The sequence below is a fragment of the Cryptomeria japonica genome, chromosome 5 (genome assembly GCF_030272615.1).
Source record: "Cryptomeria japonica chromosome 5, Sugi_1.0, whole genome shotgun sequence".
NCBI lineage: Eukaryota > Viridiplantae > Streptophyta > Pinopsida > Cupressales > Cupressaceae > Cryptomeria > Cryptomeria japonica.
Window position 1 is genome coordinate 400,480,509 of NC_081409.1, and position 20,671 is coordinate 400,501,179.

A 20,671-nucleotide genomic window follows, 5' to 3' on the forward strand; every position below is an offset into this window, starting at 1 on the left:
AACCGGTACAATGCCAGTAGGAACCGGTATGGTGCCAGCAGGAACTGGTACGGTGCCAGTAGGAACTAGTACGGTGTTAGCAGGAACTGGTACCGTACTAGCAAAAAACGGTATGGTACCAGCAAAAACTGGTATGGGCAACTTAGAGGCAGCAACAACTTTGGATACTCTGACAGATGAAGATATAGACGCCTCGTTGGATGGATGGCTAGGGCAGTTCGCACTCGCCCCACACCTTCCCCCCTCCCCTGCATCGCATAACATGGCCATTGTGCCAGGCATGACCACAGATAGAGATATCACTGGCCCAGACCTAGACAGAAAGAGATCCACTGATCAAGAACAACAGGGAAGGGACAAGCAGAGTAGTGGACCAAAAGGAGCTCTCACAGGACTCCACATCACACCACCCGATCCGAATGACCCAACAGGCTCACTCAGACGATTCCTAGAGGAGCTACAAGGGCTCTCTGATGTTGCATGCATCATGGCTCAACTTACTGGACAGATGGAAGCCGACAATTCAGCCGACGCTACACAACTGTGTCACTTCATGACCGAGGGGTGCAAGGATGAGTTCACACAGCACTTTGAGTAGCAGGGGTGGCCGAACCGTAGTACGCCTGAGATGATTTAGAACTGGACCCATAGGCACCTGATAGGAGGCACAGGCACCTTGGGCACCACCTTTCGCAGCATGGAGGGGGTTTTCTGGGAGGTGTGCTTACAGATGTGGCAGCACCAGGTGGAAAAAGAGGCTCAACGGATGTACATAACAACACTTGAAAAGGAAGGTGAGAAGTAAGCACAGTTGGCCACAGTAGAGAGGAGCTTGAGGAAGGAGATGGAAATGAAGATGACTACCTATGAGGCTCGTTGCAGCTTGTAGGAGAAGGAGGCACAGGCATTGGCAGCCCAGGTGGCAGAGCTCACTTTACAGTTGGAACAGAAAAATAAAAAGCTATTGGAAGCTGCTGACATGGTAAAGAAAGCACGGGAACGACAGTTGATGGCAGAAAAGAACCTAAAACTTCAGGTTGGATAGCAGCCTCCTATTGCAACCACTACAGGGACGCCTCCTCCCCCTTCTCGGTCTTAGCTATGTTTTTATAATTCAGTTTCTCTTGTTTGAGTCGTCTGGAAGACGACTACGTTTTTGGGGGGGCTAATGTTAGGGGTAAAAACGTATGTTAGTAAGAATAATAGTTATAAGTGTGTTTATGTTGTTGCCGAGAGGTTCCCGTCGGGTAGTTGGGAGTTGTCGGGTCTATATATTGTTTGGTTGGAACCTCAGCAGGGAGATCATATAGGGACAATTCTGGACATTGGAATAAAGATATAACTTTCTGGTCTAATTATTATCATTTGTCATTTATGTTATGAAGTACAATTGTTCTGTTTCATGAATGCTTGGTACGTGCGGGAAATACTATGTTATCTGATCATTCACCAACTATACATTTAGGACTAAACACTATGGCAGCTATTTAATCAATGTTGGATTAAAAAATTGACTTCATATGCAAACCTTCACACCCTACTCAACCTAAATGAGGAAATAAAATCATTTTTTTTTTTTGGTTTTTTGTATTTTCATATTGTAGTTGGAAATGAAACTTGCAGCCTTTGATCATTTTGTTGTATTATTTTGTAAAATCACATGCATATTGAAAATGAATAATGAAAGTAATTAGGTTTTGACATTTGCTAATTTGTTTGACTCTCATGTGAACAATCAATTCAACGCAAATTTTATGTATCAAGAATCTATAATGTAAATGATGAATGCTTTATCAATGTTATCATCCAAATATTTGAAATTTTCCATATTTTTATGTGATGTCCCCAAACTGAACCTCATCAAGTATTGTTGAGATTGAGAAAGCTCCTTGTATTATCTTTATATGTGACTATAAGTCTGCAAAACTTAAGCGATGAGTCAGTCTTACACAGTGATTCATTGGAGACAATAGCGAGACAACTCTATTGGCAAAGTATATATTGAAATATAAATTAAAGATATAAATTTATTTGATTGAGTTAGACTTGTTTGAGCCTTCTATGTTAGAAAGGCTAAATGAAAAAAGAGTACAGCAATTAAGTAACAGTTTGAAGATACATACTGATTGAGAATATTGGATACATTATTATATAATTATTGGGTGTAATTCATGGTGTGAAATATCAACCAATATAATCATAGGAATTATACATTCGAAGATTACCACCGTGGCTTTGAAGACTCAATATATTTGAAGGATATCCTTTCATATATCACATAAATACATTGTTACTCATGGGCAACTAAAGTGGCTGAGCATCGAGGGGAAGAAGATATATCAGAAGCTGTTAAGAGGCAGCGATTAAAGGTTTAGAAGACTATCGTGTAAATAACAATTCATAAATACGGTAATATTGAATAGCAACTATGCTCCTGAAGAAGGTGGCGATTAGACTTACACATGGGATTGAAAAAAAGAGCAAATAACCATTGATTATGGATAGCAGCAGCTAGAGCAATTAGCAAATAATGGCGGAGAGGAGTGATTAAAGCATTAATCATTGTTTATGAAAGAGATGATTAAGGAAGGGAAACATCTCTTCACATCCAAAGGATGTGACCTTTTGGGTTTGCAAGATACATAATGGAGATTGATCTCATTCTCTCAAAGAGGAGGGGACTTTTTCTTTATTCTTATTTGTGGCCTTTATTGGATCATGATAGTGATTAATCTGTATCTCTTAAAGAGGTCTCAAATGCGGTGGTCCTTAAGAATCTGTAGCATTCATGATGCTGGGTGGGTTAAGATAGTAGACTTCAATATACAGACTCTTGTTAATGCATGGTAGCTTATGCAAGATAAGATCTTCCTAACCTTCCTTGTTCTGTTATTTATCTACATGCCTCATGTCTGATTTATATTGCATATGATTATCAGATTGTACAAACATTGCTTATCATTATGCTATCGGGCTAACAACCTGATAGCATATTAATGTCAATTGTTAATTGGCATTAATATGCTATTGGGGTATTAACCCGATAGCATACTAAATGCTATAAGTTATTGGGTTAAATTCGCCGATACATACTTGCTATCGGGTGCATAAACATTGGCACCGATTCACATCTGTTATCGGGCTTAATTATATCGGGCATATTTGTTATCAGGTTTAATGAATACACCGCTTCATTTGGCATTAACATTGGTTAACAAATGCACCGGTTGGATTATATACATCGTGCACTTTGAATCATCGGTGTTTATATGAACTGATTCATTATATTGATCAGTCATTATATTATGATATTACAATATGCTATCGGGGGTTTTTGAACCGATAATCAGCATTGTGTTAATGGTATAATTGTAAAGGCACCGATCAATGGGTGCATTTATCGGTCATGCCTAAAAGGCATGACCGGTCAATACACCAATTGACCGGTTGCCTAAATGATATATATGCCAATTGAATTCATTTGGAGAAGACATAGAAAATATTAAATGATCTCTCTCCTTCAGACCTGCAGATAAAAATCAGAATTATTAGACATTGACATAATTCCTCATATCCATATATAGCATTCATAGTTCATAACTTGTTCTTTAATTGAAATTGAAATAACTTTACATGGTATCAGAGCCAAGGTAATCGAACCTAAGGCTATTGAATTTTGATAAAATTCAAGGACTAAGTTACAAACTACATCACATTTCCATAATGGCCAACGCTATCAGATTCGAAGATAGACTTGGAGGTAGCGAAGATTTTTCAGCTTGGAAGTTTAGAATCAAAATGATTTTAAGAGAAAACAAAGTTGATTCATATGTCCAAACTGAAAGTGCACAACTAGAAGATGAAACCGAGAAATCCACATGGATCGAGGGAAATGATAAGGCTATTAAAATAATAGTGGATGGGGTAAGAAATAATATAATGCCCATCATTAGAAAGCAGGAGACGGCTTACAAAATGTTCAAGGCACTTGAAAGGACATTTGAGATATCGAATGCAAGTCGTACTCTGGCATTAAAATGAGAGATCAACCATATCAGTATGAACAAAGGGGAGACAATTAACTCCTACTTCATGAGGATATCAAGCCTAAGAGATGACCTAGCTTCCCTTGGATATGACATCCAAAGCAAAGAGTTAACACTCATTGCTCTAGATGGATTGCCTAGTGGATGGAACACATTCGTCCAAGGCATCAGTGCTAGGTCCAAATATCTTAAGTTTGAAAGACTAAGAGATGACTGTCTACAAGAAGAATCCAGATTGAACAAGGTAGGAATAAAACAGAAGAATATAGATGAAGACTTGCAAGTCCTAAATACAAACATCAATAAGAAGTACAAAAAGTAGCAATTCAGGAAAATAAAAGCTAAGCAAGGCAAGAACACTTCTAAGAAAGACCTATCACATGTTAAATGTTATAGGTGTGACAAATTCGGACACTATGTTGCAAACTGTCCGGAGAAATGGAAGCAAGCCACATTTGCAAAAGTGAGGAAATCTAGAAGAGAAAATGACTCCGAGAACTATGTCCTCTACTCAGCACTTACAAGCCATGCTTCAAACAAGTCTAACTCATGGGTGATCGACAGTGGTTCATCCAGACACATCACCGGCTTTAGAGAAATACTAGACTCCATGATAGAGAAAGATGATGAGGAAGTAACCATCGGAGACGATTCTTCACATCCAGTCAGAGGAATTGGAACCTGCACCATCAAACTGAAGACAGGCATGTCACTACGACTTGAAGAATTACTATATGTTCCAGGCATCAAAAGAAATCTAATCTCCATATCAGCACTAGAAGATCAAGGATACAGAGTGACCTTCATGGAAAACAAGGTGTTGGCTTGGCCAAAGAGATCTTCCATCAAAGACGCTAAGGTCATTGGTCGAAGACAAGGCTATTTGTATGAGCTATGTACAGAGCCCAATCTAGCGTTGATCCATGAAGCAAGTAATGCAAATGAAGTATGGCATAGGAGATTAGGCCATTTGAATTATAGAGCTTTGTCAACAGGTCTACCTAAGTTGAAGCAATATCATTCAGAGGCATGCAAAGGGTGTGCCTTAGGTAAAAATACCAAAAGTGCATTTCAGAATAGTACTAGGAAAACTAGCAAAGTTTTGGAGTTAATTCATTCTGATGTATGTGGACCTATGTCCATACCCTCGCTAGGGGGATTTTTGTACTATGTAATTTTTGTTGATGACTACTCTAGGAAGACGTGGATCTACTTTCTGAAATGTAAAGAATCAGAAGAGATCCTAAGTAGGTTTAAAGAGTTTAAAACATTACCAGAAAATCTCTCTGAAAACAAAATTAAAACCTTAAGAACTGACAATGGGGGGGAATACACATCAGGACTATTTAAATACTTTTGTAAAAATTCTGGGATTAAGAGGGAGTTGACAATACCTTATAATCCACAACAAAATGGAGTAGCTGAAAGGAAAAATAGTACCATAGTAGAAGCTGCCAAAGCCATGATACTAGATCAAAATCTAAACTTGAACCTTTGAGCAGAAGCAACTAACACTGCTGTGTACATACAAAATAGATGTCCTCATTCACACCTTAAAGATAAAACTCCTGAGGAAGTCTTTACCAAGACAAAATCAGATATCAGCCATCTTAGGATATTTGGGTGTCCGGTCTATATTCATGTACCTAAAGAGAAAAGACTAAAACTAGAACCCTCTGGAAAAAGGGGAATACCTGTAGGATACAGTGAAACTTCTAAAGCCTACAGAATCTATGTACAAGGGCAGAGAAATATTGAACTCAGTAGGGATGTAATCTTCGAAGAAGATTTAGCCTTCAAAAGAGCCCAAAATACAATAGAACCTGAAATTCATAATCCTACTCCTAATCTAGAAGAAGAACCTACTCCTGAGCTTCAGAGGGAGTATCATGAGGAAACTATAAGTGAAACACAAGACCCACCTATAGATAATCGCAAGAAAAGACCACTATGGGCCACCAAAACTGTAGCAGAAGCTCAGAAGTTCACTGCTCCTTCAGGAACCTTCAGGGAAAGCAAGAGGCCTAATAAATTCATCAACTATGTTGCACTTATGAATGATCTCTCTAAAGCTGAATCTAACAATGTTTCAGATGCACTCACACATCAAGTATGGATAGATGCCATGACTGAAGAATATCAGTCCATTATGAAGAATGATGTTTGAGAGATTGTTCCTAGGCCAACCAAGAAGTCTGTTGTGTCTTCTAAATGGTTGTTTAAAATCAAGCATGCTATAGATGACAGTATTGAAAAACATAAGGCCAGATTTGTAGCTGGAGGGTTCTCACAGAAGGAAGGAATAGATTACGAAGAAACATTTGCACTCGTTGCCAGGTACACATTAGTAAGAGTTGTCCTAGCCATTGTAGCAGCAAAGGGGTGGAAGGTACATCAGATGGATGTTAAGATAGCATTCCTAAATGGCGAGATCATGGAAGAAGTCTACTTAGAGCAACCTGAAGGGTTTGAAATTCATGATGCAGAGTCTCATGTGTGTAGACTCAAGAAAGCTCTCTATGGGCTCAAACAGGTTCCCAGAGCCTGGTATGAAAGAATTGACACCTATCTCTCAAAGCTGGGTTTCTCTAAGAATGATGCAGATCCTAATCTCTACCTCAAAAGAAATAAAGGTGATATGTTAATATTAATTTTATATGTTGATGACTTATTAATCACAGGAGATGATCACCTAATAGATCAATGCAAGAAAGATCTATCCACAGAATTTGATATGAAAGACTTGGGGCTTCTTCATTACTTCCTAGGATTGGAAGTATGGTAGAATTCTGATAATATTGTATTGAACCAAGGGAAGTACACCTTGGACATATTGACAAGATTTGGAATGCTAAACTGCAGACCCATGACCTCTTCTATGGAAACCAACTTCCATAAACTTAAAGAAGCGGCAGCAGAATCAAGACCTACTGACCCCACTCAATACAGACAAATGATTGGGTCCCTGATGTATCTAGTAAATACAAGGCCAGATATCTGCTATGCTGTTAATGCCTTAAGTCAGTTCATGTGTGAGCCTAAGGAGATACACCTGGTTGCAGTAAAGCATATAATGAGATATCTACAAGGTACCCTAAAGCTTGGTCTTAAATATGAAAAGGTTGACATAGATCTACATGGATTTACAGATTCAGATTGGGCTGGCAGTGTAACTGACAGAAAGAGCACTTCAGGGTGCTGCTTCAGTTTAGGGTCAGCCATGATATCCTGGATCAGCAAAAAACAATCTTCAGTAGCTCAGAGTTCCTCAGAGGCTGAATATATTGCAGCTTCAATGGCTGCTCGAGAAGCAGTATGGCTAAGGAAATTGCTCGTGGGATTATTTGGAGAACCTATGAAACCTACAGTCATTCAGTGTGATAATCAAAGCTGTATAAAACTCTCTGTAAATCCAGTATTTCATGACAGGTCCAAACATATTGAGATTCCATATCACTATGTACGAGATATGGTTGACAGGAATGTGATAAAGTTAGAATATGTGTGTACAGGAGATCAGACTGCAGATATTCTGACCAAACCACTTTCCAGAGTGAAAGTTGATCACTTCAGAAAGGGTTTAGGTATGATAGAAAGGTAATCTGCTTTGTAATCTATACTTACATATATTTAAGATGTTTAATGTGTAAACTTCTTTGTTATGTTTGGACTATCTCTTGGCTTCTTGCCACCTGTGTTCATATCTAAGAGGTGACTATCTCTCAGATACTGAACACTTGTATGTAGACATCATAAGGTGACGATCTTATGATAGTCAAACCAGTAATCATGTTGGATCACTGGTAAGTCATGGATGTGTCATGACTATGTTGTGATACAACATTTGTACAAATGTTATTGCATTGTCACAACTTGGATATGATGAGAACTTAAGCACTTCTCATATGGTTATCCTTGTATTGCGTGTTAGGCAATACTGATATCACATGTAGGTGATATCTCAACCATTGATCATGTTGGATCTCTAGTAAGTCATGGATGTGCCATGACTATGTTTTGATAAACATTTATAAATGTTATTGCACTTATCACAACTTGGATATGATGAGAAACTAACCTTTCTCATAGACTTATCCTTAAGTATTGCGTGTTAGGCAATACTGATATCACGTGTTAGGTGATATCTTGATGAATCTTACAGATCACATGCTTTGGTGATTTCTCACATGATCAGGTGATGATTTTCTTACTTTTATCACATGTTAAAATAATACTTTGTCACATGCTCAGGTGATGTTCTTCTATTTTGTATCATATGTCTTGATGGTACTTCTCATGTATAAATGATTTTTGCTGACTGACATTATCTTAGTTATGAAAAGGAAATGTGATGGAGGTTGCCTTATCTATCTTCCAAAGCTAAGAGGGAGTGTTAATGCATGGTAGCTTATGCAAGATAAGATCTTCCTAACCTTCCTTGTTCTGTTATTTATCTACATGCTTCATGTCTGATTTATATTGCATATGATTATCGGATTGTACAAACATTGCTTATCATTATGCTATCAGGCTAACAACCCGATAGCATATTAATGTCAATTGTTAATTGGCATTAATATGCTATCGGGGTATTAACCCGATAGCATATTAAATGCTATAAGTTATTGGGTTAAATTCGCCGATACATACTTGCTATCGGGTGCATAAACATTGGCACCGATTCACATCTGTTATCGGGCTTAATTATATCGGGCATATTTGTTATCGGGTTTAATGAATACACCGCTTCATTTGGCATTAACATTGGTTCACAAATGCACCGGTTGGATTATATACATCGTGCACTTTGAATCATCGGTGTTTATATGAACTGATTCATTATATTGATCAGTCATTATATTATGATATTACAATATGCTATCGGGGGTTTTTGAACCGATAATCAGCATTGTGTTAATGGTATAATTGTAAAGGCACCGATCAATGGGTGCATTTATCGGTCATGCCTAAAAGGCATGACCGGTCAATACACCAATTGACCGGTTGCCTAAATGATATATATGCCAATTAAATTCATTTGGAGAAGACGTAGAAAATATTAAATGATCTCTCTCCTTCAGACTTGCAGATAAAAATCAGAATTATTAGACATTGACATAATTCCTCATATCCATATATAGCATTCATAGTTCATAACTTGTTCTTTAATTGAAATTGAAATAACTTTACAACTCTAGTATACAGAATTTATCGATCATCGAACAAAGAGTATTTATGCAATGATTGATTAGTTTATCAGAGATTAAGGAGTAAGCCCGATCCATTAAGTGAACCTCTGTAAAGAAGGGAATGTGATCTCCTAAAAAGACAAGTTAGCAATTCAAAACAAAGGTGTTAATTAAAGATTATAAAGGAAGGAATACCACGTTGGGGGGAAGGGGAGGGGAGGGGGAGTGTCTTTGATCTCACATAGATGTCAAAATTAAAGGAAGAGGAATAGCATAAGAGTGAAATATATGTAAAGCCAATATATAAGAACATAAGATGGCAGACCAAATCTGTTATGTGTCAGATCTGTCTGCCACATTACTATATATACTTATTTATGTATCTATATAATAGAATGATCAATGGGGGATGACATAAAGATAGATAATAATAAATATTAATATAATAATTATAAATAATATTAATATAATAAACAGTAATTATTAATTAGTAAATTAATAAATATTTATTAAATCACCAAAACAAAGTATTTATTAATTAATTGATAATAATAAGTATTTATTAATTAAAAATTAATAAATGCGTAAATGATTTATAAATAAAAAATAGGATTAATTATTTAGTATGGTAAGATAGCTAGTACTTGATAGACTAAAGAAAAGGTAGAACATCCTAGGTTGGATTCATGTTAAGATAGTTTTGTCTCTTAATCGATTTAGTTAAGTTATAAATATATTGGAGATCGATTAATTACGGTTAAAATTGTCTTGAACCAAGTAGGGGACATTACAACTAGACACCATGAAAGAGGAGAATGATGAGGAAGTAACTATCGGAGATGATTCTACACACCCTGTCAAAGGAGTTGGAACCTGCACCATCAAACTAAAATCGGGTATCTCATTACAACTTAGAGGAGTGTTATATGTTTCAGGCATCAAGAGAAATCTAGTCTCAATATCAGCACTGGAGGACAATGGATATAGAGTAACCTTCATGGACAACAAAGTATTGGCTTGGCCAAAGAACTCATCCATCAAGAAAGCTAAAACAATTGGTCAAAGACAAGGCTATTTGTATGAGCTATGTACAGAGCCCAACTTAGCCCTAATTCATGAGACTACAAATGCAATGAATTTGGCATAGAAGACTAGGCCACCTAAATTTTAGAGCTTTATCATCAATGGGAGACCTTGTCATAGGTCTACCTAAGTTAAAGCAATATCATTCAGGGGCATGCACATGATGTGCCCTAGGTAAAAATACTAAGGGTGCTTTTCAGAATAGTACTAGGAAAACAAGTAAAATTTTAGAGTTAGTTCATTCTGATGTATGTGGACCTATGTCCGTACCTTCATTGGGGGGATTTTTGTATTATGTAATATTTGTTGATGGCTACTCTAGGAAAACTTGGATCTACTTTCTGAAAAGTAAAGAATCATAAGAGATCCTTAATAGGTTTAAAGAATTTAAATCACTAACAGAGAACTACTCAGGAAATAAAATTAAAACCCTAAGAGCTGACAATGGGGGAATACACATCAGAATTATTTAAAGAGTTTTGTAAAAATTCAAGGATTAAGAGGGAGTTAACAATACCTTATAACCCTCAACAAAATGGGATAGCTAAAAGGGAAAATAGGACAATCGTTGAAGCTACCAAAGCTATGATTCTTGATCAGAATCTAAATATCAATCTTTGGGCAGAAGCAACTAGCACTGCTGTATATATTCAAAACAAATGTCCCCACTCTCATCTTGAAGATAAGACCCCTGAGGAAGTCTTTACTAAATCAAAACTTGATATGAGCCACCTTAGGATATTTGGATGCCCTGTCTATATTCATGTACCTAAGGAGAAAAAATTAAAGCTAGAGCCTTCTGGGAAAAGGGGAATCTTTGTAGGATATAGTGAAACCTCCAAGGCTTACAGGATCTATATACCTGGTCAAAAGAATATTGAACTAAGCAGGGATGTGATCTCTGAGGAAGACTTAGCTTTCAAAAGAGCCCAAAGCTCTCTAGACCCTGAAGTTTATATCCCCACCCCTAGCATAGATATAGATCCTACTCCTGAGCTTCAGAGGGACAATCCTGAGGAAACTATAAGTGGAACTCAAACTCCACCTAGAGAAAACCTCAAAAGACCACTATGGGCCACCAAAACTGTAGTAGAGGCTCAGAAGTTTGTTGCTCCTCCAGGAACCTTCAGGGAAAGCAAAAGGCCTAACAAATTCACTAGCTATGTTGCCCTTATGAATGATCTCTCTAAAGCCGAACCAAACAATGTATCAGAGGCTTTCGAACATCAAGTATGGAAGGATGCCATGTCTGAAGAATATCAGTCCATTAATAAAAATGATGTTTGGGAGATTGTTCCTAGGCCAACTAAGAAATCTGTTGTTTCATCTAAATGGCTTTTTAAGATCAAACATGTTGTGAACGGGAGTATTGAAAAACACGAGGCTAGATTTGTAGCTAGAGGGTTCTCTCAAAGAGAAGGAATAGATTATGAAGAAACTTTTGCTCCTGTTGCCAAATATACATCAGTAAGAGTTGTATTAGCCATTGCAGTAGCTAAGGGGTGGAAGGTACACCAGATGGATGTTAAACATTTCTAAATGGTGAGATCTCAGAAGAAGTCTACTTAGAGCAACCTAAAGGGTTTGAAATTTATGATGCAGAGTCTCATGTTTGCAGACTCAAGAAAGCTCTCTATGGGCTTAAACAGTCTCCCAGGGCTTGGTATGAAAGAATTGACACCTATCTCTCGGGACTAGGCTTCTCTAAAAATGATGCAGATCCTAATCTCTACTACAAAAGAAATAAAGGTTATATGCTAATGTTGATTTTATATGTCGATGACTTATTAATCACAGGCAATGATCATCTTATAGATCAATGCAAGAAAGATCTATCCAAAGAATTTGATATGAAGGACTTAGGACTCCTTCATTACTTCCTAAATTGGAAGTATGGCAAAATTTTGACAACATTATACTAAACCAAGGAAAGTATACCTTGGATATATTGAAGAGATTCAGAATGCTAAATTGCAGGCCCATGACCTCTCCTATGGAAACCAATCTACATAAACTTAAAGAAGCAGCAGCAGAGTCACAACCCACTGACTCTACTCAATACAGACAGATGATTGGGTCCTTGATGTACCTGGTGAATACAAGGCGAGATACCTGTTATGCAGTTAATGCCTTAAGTCAGTTCATGTGTGAACCTAAGGAGATACACCTGGTTGCTGTAAAGCACATCATGAGATACCTACAAGGTACTCTAAAGCTTGGTCTCAAATATGAGAAAGTTGACATAAACCTACATGGATTTACAGATTCAGATTGGGCTGGAAGTGTAAGTGACAGAAAAAGCACCTCAGGGTGTTGCTTCAGTCTGGGTTCAGCCATGATATCTTGGATCAACAGGAAGCAGTCCTCTGTAGCTCAAAACTCCATCGAAGCAGAATACATTGCAGCTTCTATGGCTGTTCGAGAGGCAGTATGGCTTAGAAAGTTGCTTGTGGGGTTGTTTGGAGAACCTATGAAACCCACCATTATACACTGTGACAATTAGAGCTGCATAAAACTTTCAGTTAACCCAGTGTTCCATGACAGATCCAAGCATATTGAGATCCCATATCACTATGTGCGAGATATGGTAGATAGGAATGTAATTCAATTAGAATATGTTTGTATAGGAGATCAAACGATAGATATTCTGACCAAACCTCTTTCCAGGGTGAAGGTTGATCACTTCAGAAAAGGTTTAGGTATGATGGAAAGGTAATTTGCTTTGTAATCTGTATTTACATATCAATAATATGTTTAATGTGTAAACTTCTTTGTCATGATAGGACATTTTGGATTTTTATCCCCTGAGTTCTTATCTAAGAGGTGACAATCTCTCAAGATAATGAACACTTGTATGGAGACATTATAAGGTGACGATCTTATAATGTCCAAACTAGTTATCATGTTGGATCTCTGGTGTGTCATGGATGTGCCATGATTGTGTTGTGATAAAACATTTGTATAAAGTGTTAGTGCACATATCACAACTTGGATAAGATGAGAAGTTAATCCTTCTCATATGATTATCCTTAAGTATTGCGTGTTTAGGCAATACTGATATCACATGCTTAAGTGATATCCTGTCATCACAAGATTGACGTGATGGACATTTGTATCACATGTTTAGGTGATACTTCATATCATGTGATTAGGTGATATGATCTTTTTGAGTGTCAGATTGAGTAAAGAATGCTAACTATCATTTGAATTGTGATGCTTGAATATATTGTTTGCATTTATCTTACCTAGCTAAGAGGGAGTGTTAATGCATGATAGCTTCGGTAAGATAAATGATTGAATGAGAGATAAATGAAGTCTCTCATTCAATCATTTATCATATCGATAATTATGATGAAAACCTTCAAGCAATTAATCCTTCATTTGATAACCATTCTTCATTTACATGTAATTAATCTATTCAGTTCGATCAAATGCTTAATATCGATAATCATCCTATATCATTATTTATGTTCACCGATTACTAAATCATGCTAATGCATTCCGATTTATATCAGTTAACATAATTAATAGTAAACAAATGATTAATCGAATTGACCAAACACCGATTAGTATCGGGTGTTAATATAAACTGACACCGATTGATATCGGGTTATATGTGCACTGATTAATATCGGGTGGCATGATAAAGAAGCACCGATTACCGTCGGGCTGTTAAGGTTAAGCATACACCGATAGTTATCGGTTGTTAAGGTATAACATATACCGGTTGGCATCGATTGTTAATATGCACCATTTGTTATTAATATAATTAGCAAAGGGGCACGATCAAGTAATGTCTTGATCGGTCATGACCGATCAAGGCATTGCTTGATCGTACCCAACTTGCTATATATATATCAAATGGCATTTGTGAGAAAGGACATCGAAATTTATAAATGCTCCTCTTACCTGCCATACAAAAGAAGATAGTCAGATTTATATTTTAAATCAGTAATACATAAAACAAGATAATATCAAATAGAATATAACTTGCATATTGAATGTAAATTGAACATCATTTACATGGTATCAGAGCCAGGTCCAGGCTAGGAGCCCCAAGCACAAGAGAGGTGTGGCTTAAGGGGGGGTGTTGGTGTTGGAAATAAGCCACACCCAGACCGACGATGGACTGGTCCAAGAGGGGTCAGTAGCTCAGTGGTAGAGCACTCCAGCAGCGTATGGAAGGTCCTAGGTTCGAGTCCTAGCTGGTCCATGTCTCAACATGAACAAGATAAGGAAAATAATCAGGACTTTTCTTATGTCAGTTCAAAATTTTCATTAGAAGTTGTCCACTTCCAATCAGAGCATCTATGGTTTGAAAATAGCATTTATGATCTACAGTCTCATGTGCCTCAAGTTCCGCAGCAAGTATTACAGTAATGTGCAGGTTCCTACTCATTAACTTATAGTCTTGATCCTAATGTTTATTCTGTGTGGTTGCTTGAGCATTGAAAGATATGAGTTTCCATTATACCCTACTGCTAATTCAACTTTCAGTAGTAACATTAATATAATTGGCCATAGAGCAGAGTTTAGGAGGCTTAGGAAGAAAGAAAAGAACGGGAAAAGAGAATGGAGAGAGTGAACCCAAGATATAGTAAATCTCCTTGGCAATATGAGAAGAAAGTAAAAACTGGCAGTGAATGAAGGGATGACAAAATAGACAAGCTAGAAGCTTTCCATAACTTTTTGAGTTCTTCCATGGTTATTTGTGCACAATTTATAAATGCTCAGAGGGGAGATCAAGCAGTGAAGATGAAAGCATCATTTGCTTAGGGCAAGTGAAAAATACTAGGGGTGCAAAGTAATATTTCAAAGTTTGAGGAGTCTAGGAAGTATTAATATCAACATGGAGGATAGTGAGGAAACCGTGAAGAAGGGTCAATAACATTCCATTCTCCAAGAGAGAAACTCAGTGTACATATGATATTATGAAGTAATTAAAAAACAAAGAGACCCTCTAGCCCTAAGGTTAGAGAAATAAAGACCATCATCTTCATAAATGAAGATATCAAGATGATGACAAAAACCCTGAGATCCCCTCCTTGGTTGACACTTCATTGATTGTGTCTCCCTATTTATAAAGTCGATTGTATCTGCCACATAATGTCACAAATTGAGTTGATTGATTGTTTCAAAGGTGTTATTTTCCAGTCTACCTGATCTCAGACTGTCTGATCTTATGTGGTCAAAAGAGATCTCATCAAAGTTTGGTCATCCTAAGTTCTAACCATAAGAACTTAAAATATGTTTTATTAGAGGGATAATACTTTCAAATGATATTCCAGGAGGGAAAGACTTCTTATGATGCTAATTCATATGCTAGTATGACTGATGGATGCATAATCAGATCCCCTGATCATGATAATAGAAATACAAAGATCATCTAGTTTGTGAGGCATCCTATTACTATGGTTTAAAAATGTTACATGGAGGTATTTCCTAGAGTAATATTGCATTAAGTACTATCCCTGTAAGAAATTCTCTACTAGTTGATTTCTTTTAAAAGAGTAAATGTAATCTGCAAAAGCAGTGTGTCTATACAAATCAAATGTCCATTACTGAAAATCTTATAACTATTAATAAGATTGGTTTGTTATCTGCCATTTTATTTGATGTGACGCAGTAAGATAATATGCATTTGTAGGATGACTCCACATGCCTGCCTAGAATCTGGACTATAAAAATATGGTTGCTGTAGATATATCATTTGATAATGTTTTAAGCATTCTCTGCGTTGTTCCATCTCACAACAGATTGAAGAGCTTTAATGTTTATGCCTTGTATATGCAGAGCTTATTGGGTCAAAAAGTTCTGGATTATCAACTGAATAAGATAGGACTGTTCACTTCCAGTGAATGCATATCACAACATTCTGATTTTCATCAACAATTCAAGATATGTAAGGACGACACATCCAGCTGAAACTCTTTCTATTTGTCTGTTTATTATTTTGCATATATGGTCTGATAATGTTGCATTATGCATGTATAGTATGGGCAAATCATGGTGACGAAATTAGCCTGCAATACTCTGGGACACATGCTCTCAAGGGGGATTTTGTCAGGTAGCTTAAATTCATTTTCCTCTTGTATCTTATAAGTCATGTCTTTACAGGGAAATGTGTATGAACTATAATGGTAATTAATGTCTAATTTTGTCTTCTATTTCAATCTACAGATATGGGAGGCAGACTGTGTCTGGACTAATTAAAGATGGTTTCAGTGCTCTTGCTCGCTACTATTTGAATAATTTTCATGATGGTATACGTCAGGTATAATTCCCTGTCTATATGGATTCAGGTTGCTGAACTTTTCATCCTTTTTGTCCCTGCAAATTATACAAGCATTCTGATATTAAACAATTGCAGGATGCTATGGATTTGGTTGCTGGGTACTACACCGTCAGTAGAGGCATTCCTTCTCCTTTCCAACTAAATGGCTTCGAGTTGTTTGCTGTGAGTGATTGTAAACTGTAAATGACTCGAGTGAATATTCATTGATGCTTTTCAAATATTGGGTACCTTCAAGTGATTGGTAGTCAAACTTTTAGTCCATTTTTTAAAGGTTGAAATTTAACCAAACATAGGAATAGAAGTGTAAATATAAACTGCAATGCTAGTTTATCTAAACGCTGGTGCATTAGTACCTTGTGATTCTCTTTATTCATGCTTTTGGTGCTTGTTTCAATGACATTGCAGTACCTTCCAATTGCTTCAGCTTTGATTGTTGGGGCCCTTACAATCACAACCTTCTCTCTTCAACAAGGTAATTCAGGCTCTTTGATCTTGAATTTATTTCTTATTGCTTGCAACTTAGACATGACATGATGCACTTCTTGGTGGATAAAAGTTAAAACTGTCTCTAAATCTGTAGACATGTAGGGATATTAGGCATCAGGAGATATTCTAAGTAACTTTTCTGACTGCGATTGCACTTTTTATGCAGCAGCAGATGATACACAGAATTTTCTTTTTTCAGTGGTTTGGGGAGGTCTAACAGCTGGTGTAATGGCTGTTGTAAAAGCCAATGGACGGCAGTTCTGCAGCCGGCCTCGTTTGTGCAAACTATTTTAAATTGAAGTTCAGAGATTAGTGTTACTAATTGATGCTTCAAATAATTTGCTTCTATAAAATATTCAGGGCAGGCTAAAGCAGTCATGAAATTTCTGTATTATAAATTTTATAAATTAGTAGCTGCCAGTTTTCATCATTCATGTAATATGATGTAACAATTTTTAGCATCCATAGGGGGGCATTATCTGGCTTTTGAAACCCGGTGACAAGCAGAAATTTGAATGTACATGCAGTGAACAATGAATGGAACTCTTGCATTGGCACAAGCTTTGTTTTTGAATGCCAAAATTACATCCATTTTCAATTGTGAATCAAATGTAACTTGGAGTGTGAATGCAATATGTACCTGGAAGTAAGGATCTCTTAATCTTACTGGATAAATGTTGCATGATAAAATTGTGTAGAATAATGTATTGGATCACTATTTGGGATATACCATCAGATGAGTCACACAAACTACAAATTGGGTCACCTTATGTAATTCCATGTCGATAAAGGTAGAGAAACCCTAACTCTAACTATGGGCTTAGAACCAACCCTGGTTTAGAAGTGTTATTGTATTAAAATACACTTATAGGCACCTCTGCAAGTTCATGTGGCAAAAACATACAATACAGACTGGAGCTCTACACAACATAAAGATGGCTTATAACAAATATTTTAAATATATTAACTTAAAGTGGCCCAAGCAATCTTCTAAGCTTGTGGTAATGGATCTTCGCTAGTGACTTGATTCTTAACCTCTTCCATATCCAGAAAAATGTTTTCCACATTGGTTGCTTCTCGTAGCTCATTATAATCCTACTTTATAATCTTACCATCTCCATGCCTATTCAATTTAGTCGTTACAAATGAGTGTTAAGCCAAAATCAATCTTTTGATTTATGTGTCAAGTGTTTGCAAAGTGTTAACATATTACTTTCAATGGCTATTCTTGTTTCAACAATGTATGGGTGACCATTGGAGCATGGAATATGATATACCCTTCCAGATTTTGTACCAGTTGTCTTTGGTTGTTTAATGATCTTTCTAGTTTTGTTTTGATGAAGGAAAATTTGTTTGATGCTCCTTTTTCATATTTTTGCCATCTTATTTATGAGCTTAATTTTTTTATTACAGGGTAAACAAAAGGGGTTTGAAAGGTCCCCAAATCATATATAATGCCATCGTCCAACAAAAGTAGCAAATAAACAGAACATAAAAATAAAAAAGTGAGGCAAGGCCTTAACCAACACTGGTCTAAACACACAGTAAGAGAACAGCTCAATGACAGAGTGCAATAAAATGACAAGGAGATAACAACATCCAAGCTAGGGAGAACACAAAATATTCATGTCTTTGATTGCCTATCTGCCATGATGATAAAATAATTCTCTGTTAATTTCATCGTGGTATCTTTTTCCTCCACAATTTTCCCATTCTCCTGGTTTTTTGTTCTCATGCTGTCTCTAGTTTCCATATGATTGTGTTTTTTAGCCTCAAACCCTTCCTTTAGCATGTTCAAGCTTGCAACATAGTTCTTGATGGTGATCCTATTCAGCTGAAAAACTTTATCTAGGTTCTCCTTAACGGTCTTGTTCTCAGCCTTTATTTGGTTCAGTCTTTTCTCGAGGACAACTATCTTATCCTTAATCATGCAATCCTCAGCCAAATGAGGATTATTCCTCATTCGGTTCATTTGCAGCTGGAGGTATCTCGCATTATCTATGATTTTATAGCTGTCCTTAAAAATCCATTTCATCAACCCCTATGAAGACATTATCCTCTAAAGATTATTTATTATTTTGGAAATCTTTAAGGGACAGTCTTCTTGCCTTTCTCTTATTGTTCTAGTATTCCTGCTTAGAATTTTTCTTATGGCCTTATTTAACAAGGTTCTGCTTGAGCACTTTTCCTTTACCTTTCATATCCTTGCAACGAGCACTCTAGTCTTCAAAAAGGAATATCATTCGGAATTATAAGAGTTACTCTACCATTCATTAACATCAATAATATAACTCTTACCTTGTCTTCTTGAGTTGAGAAGCCTTGGTCCCCCTTTTGATGGATAAAAGAGCCACCATAGGGGTTTTAATGGTGGTGGATCTAGGGGTCTTGGGAGGCGGAGGGCAGCGTCCATAATAGGATTTTCTGGCACGCTTCATTCAAGGGTTAGATTTAGGGCCCTCATGTTTTTAGTATGATTGATCTAGAAGGATCTTTCCACAATCAATCCAAATTGATGATCTCAAAAAATTGATGGTGTTGAAAGTTGATGAAAGGTCCTTCATGCTATAGGGCTCATCAAGAGATTTCCAACACATTTTGAACAGGTTTAAATAGACATCGTTTGCAAAAGTTATGGCCTTTGGAAGTTGAGGGAAAGACAAGGGTGCATTGACACATGACTCAACAACAAAATGACACGTGGCATGGTAAAAATGTGACACATGACATGGTAAAAGATTTAAACATGGCACAATGTAAATTTGGCACGTGGCAACAAGTGGACCAATCAAATACATGGACCAATCAGAAGATGCCACGTGGACCATTAAAAAATTAACACATGGCAAGTCAATTTACAAGCACTAGAGATAAAAGATGATGCTACATTTAATGGAAAAGTGTATTTGGTGGGATTTAATCTCGAGACCTGCCCCACCAAATTCCCACACTTTAACCAATGTGCCATGCATTTAAACATGAGTATTAATGAGAGTAGATTTTATTTAAATACAACCCAACATTGGAAATAAAGTCAACAAAGTCTACACATGTGGGGTTTAGAAAATAAAGTTTTTGAGATAAGTTTTAGCTGCCCATGTGTAGATTTGAACTCACAATTTTTGTGGAATAAGGTTTATCGTTATCCACTAGACCACATGTTATGGATGTGTTTGAATAAACAAAGATAAGCATTTAAAATGCAATCTTTTGGATAAGGAAAAAGATAATGCAATAGCAAGAATTGAACCTACAACCTTGCCTATATAACAACAAAGTGATACCATTACACCACACACTTGTTGATAATAAATAAGCACCCAAAATTGTTTATATTATCTTTTATTAGCAATTTTGGAGAGTTAAAGGTTTAATAGCATTTTTTTTATTTGTAAGAAGAATTTAGAGGAACTCTTAGTGAGTTCGTATCTTCCTATAGCATCCAGAAGACTAATTCTGTAGGTTTTAAAATTGCTTTTGATGTTTGAAGACAATTTGCTGTATTTTTCATCAATTTTAATGGATCGATTGCACACTTCAAGCGAACCCGAAGATGTAGCCCGTAAGCGGTG

The 20,671-nt window shown here is 36.7% G+C and overlaps 1 protein-coding gene across 3 annotated transcripts in view; it reads left to right on the forward strand.

The window, feature by feature from the left end:
* LOC131076497 (phosphoinositide phosphatase SAC8) overlaps positions 1–17,727 on the forward strand; it is a 207,863-nt gene extending 190,136 nt beyond the window's left edge. The window contains exons 16-21 of one of the 3 annotated variants that reach the window (XM_058013721.2): positions 16,112–16,220; positions 16,313–16,385; positions 16,499–16,592; positions 16,689–16,775; positions 17,019–17,085; positions 17,269–17,727. In XM_058013721.2, the coding sequence (XP_057869704.1) occupies positions 16,112–16,220; positions 16,313–16,385; positions 16,499–16,592; positions 16,689–16,775; positions 17,019–17,085; positions 17,269–17,393 (555 nt within the window). In that variant the 3' untranslated portion in view covers positions 17,394–17,727. Of the gene's footprint in view, positions 1–16,111; positions 16,221–16,312; positions 16,386–16,498; positions 16,593–16,688; positions 16,776–17,018; positions 17,086–17,265 lie in introns of all 3 variants that reach the window. The other 2 variants (XM_058013722.2, XM_058013720.2) reach the window with 2 other exon arrangements.
* The last annotated feature ends 2,944 nt before the right edge of the window (positions 17,728–20,671 follow it).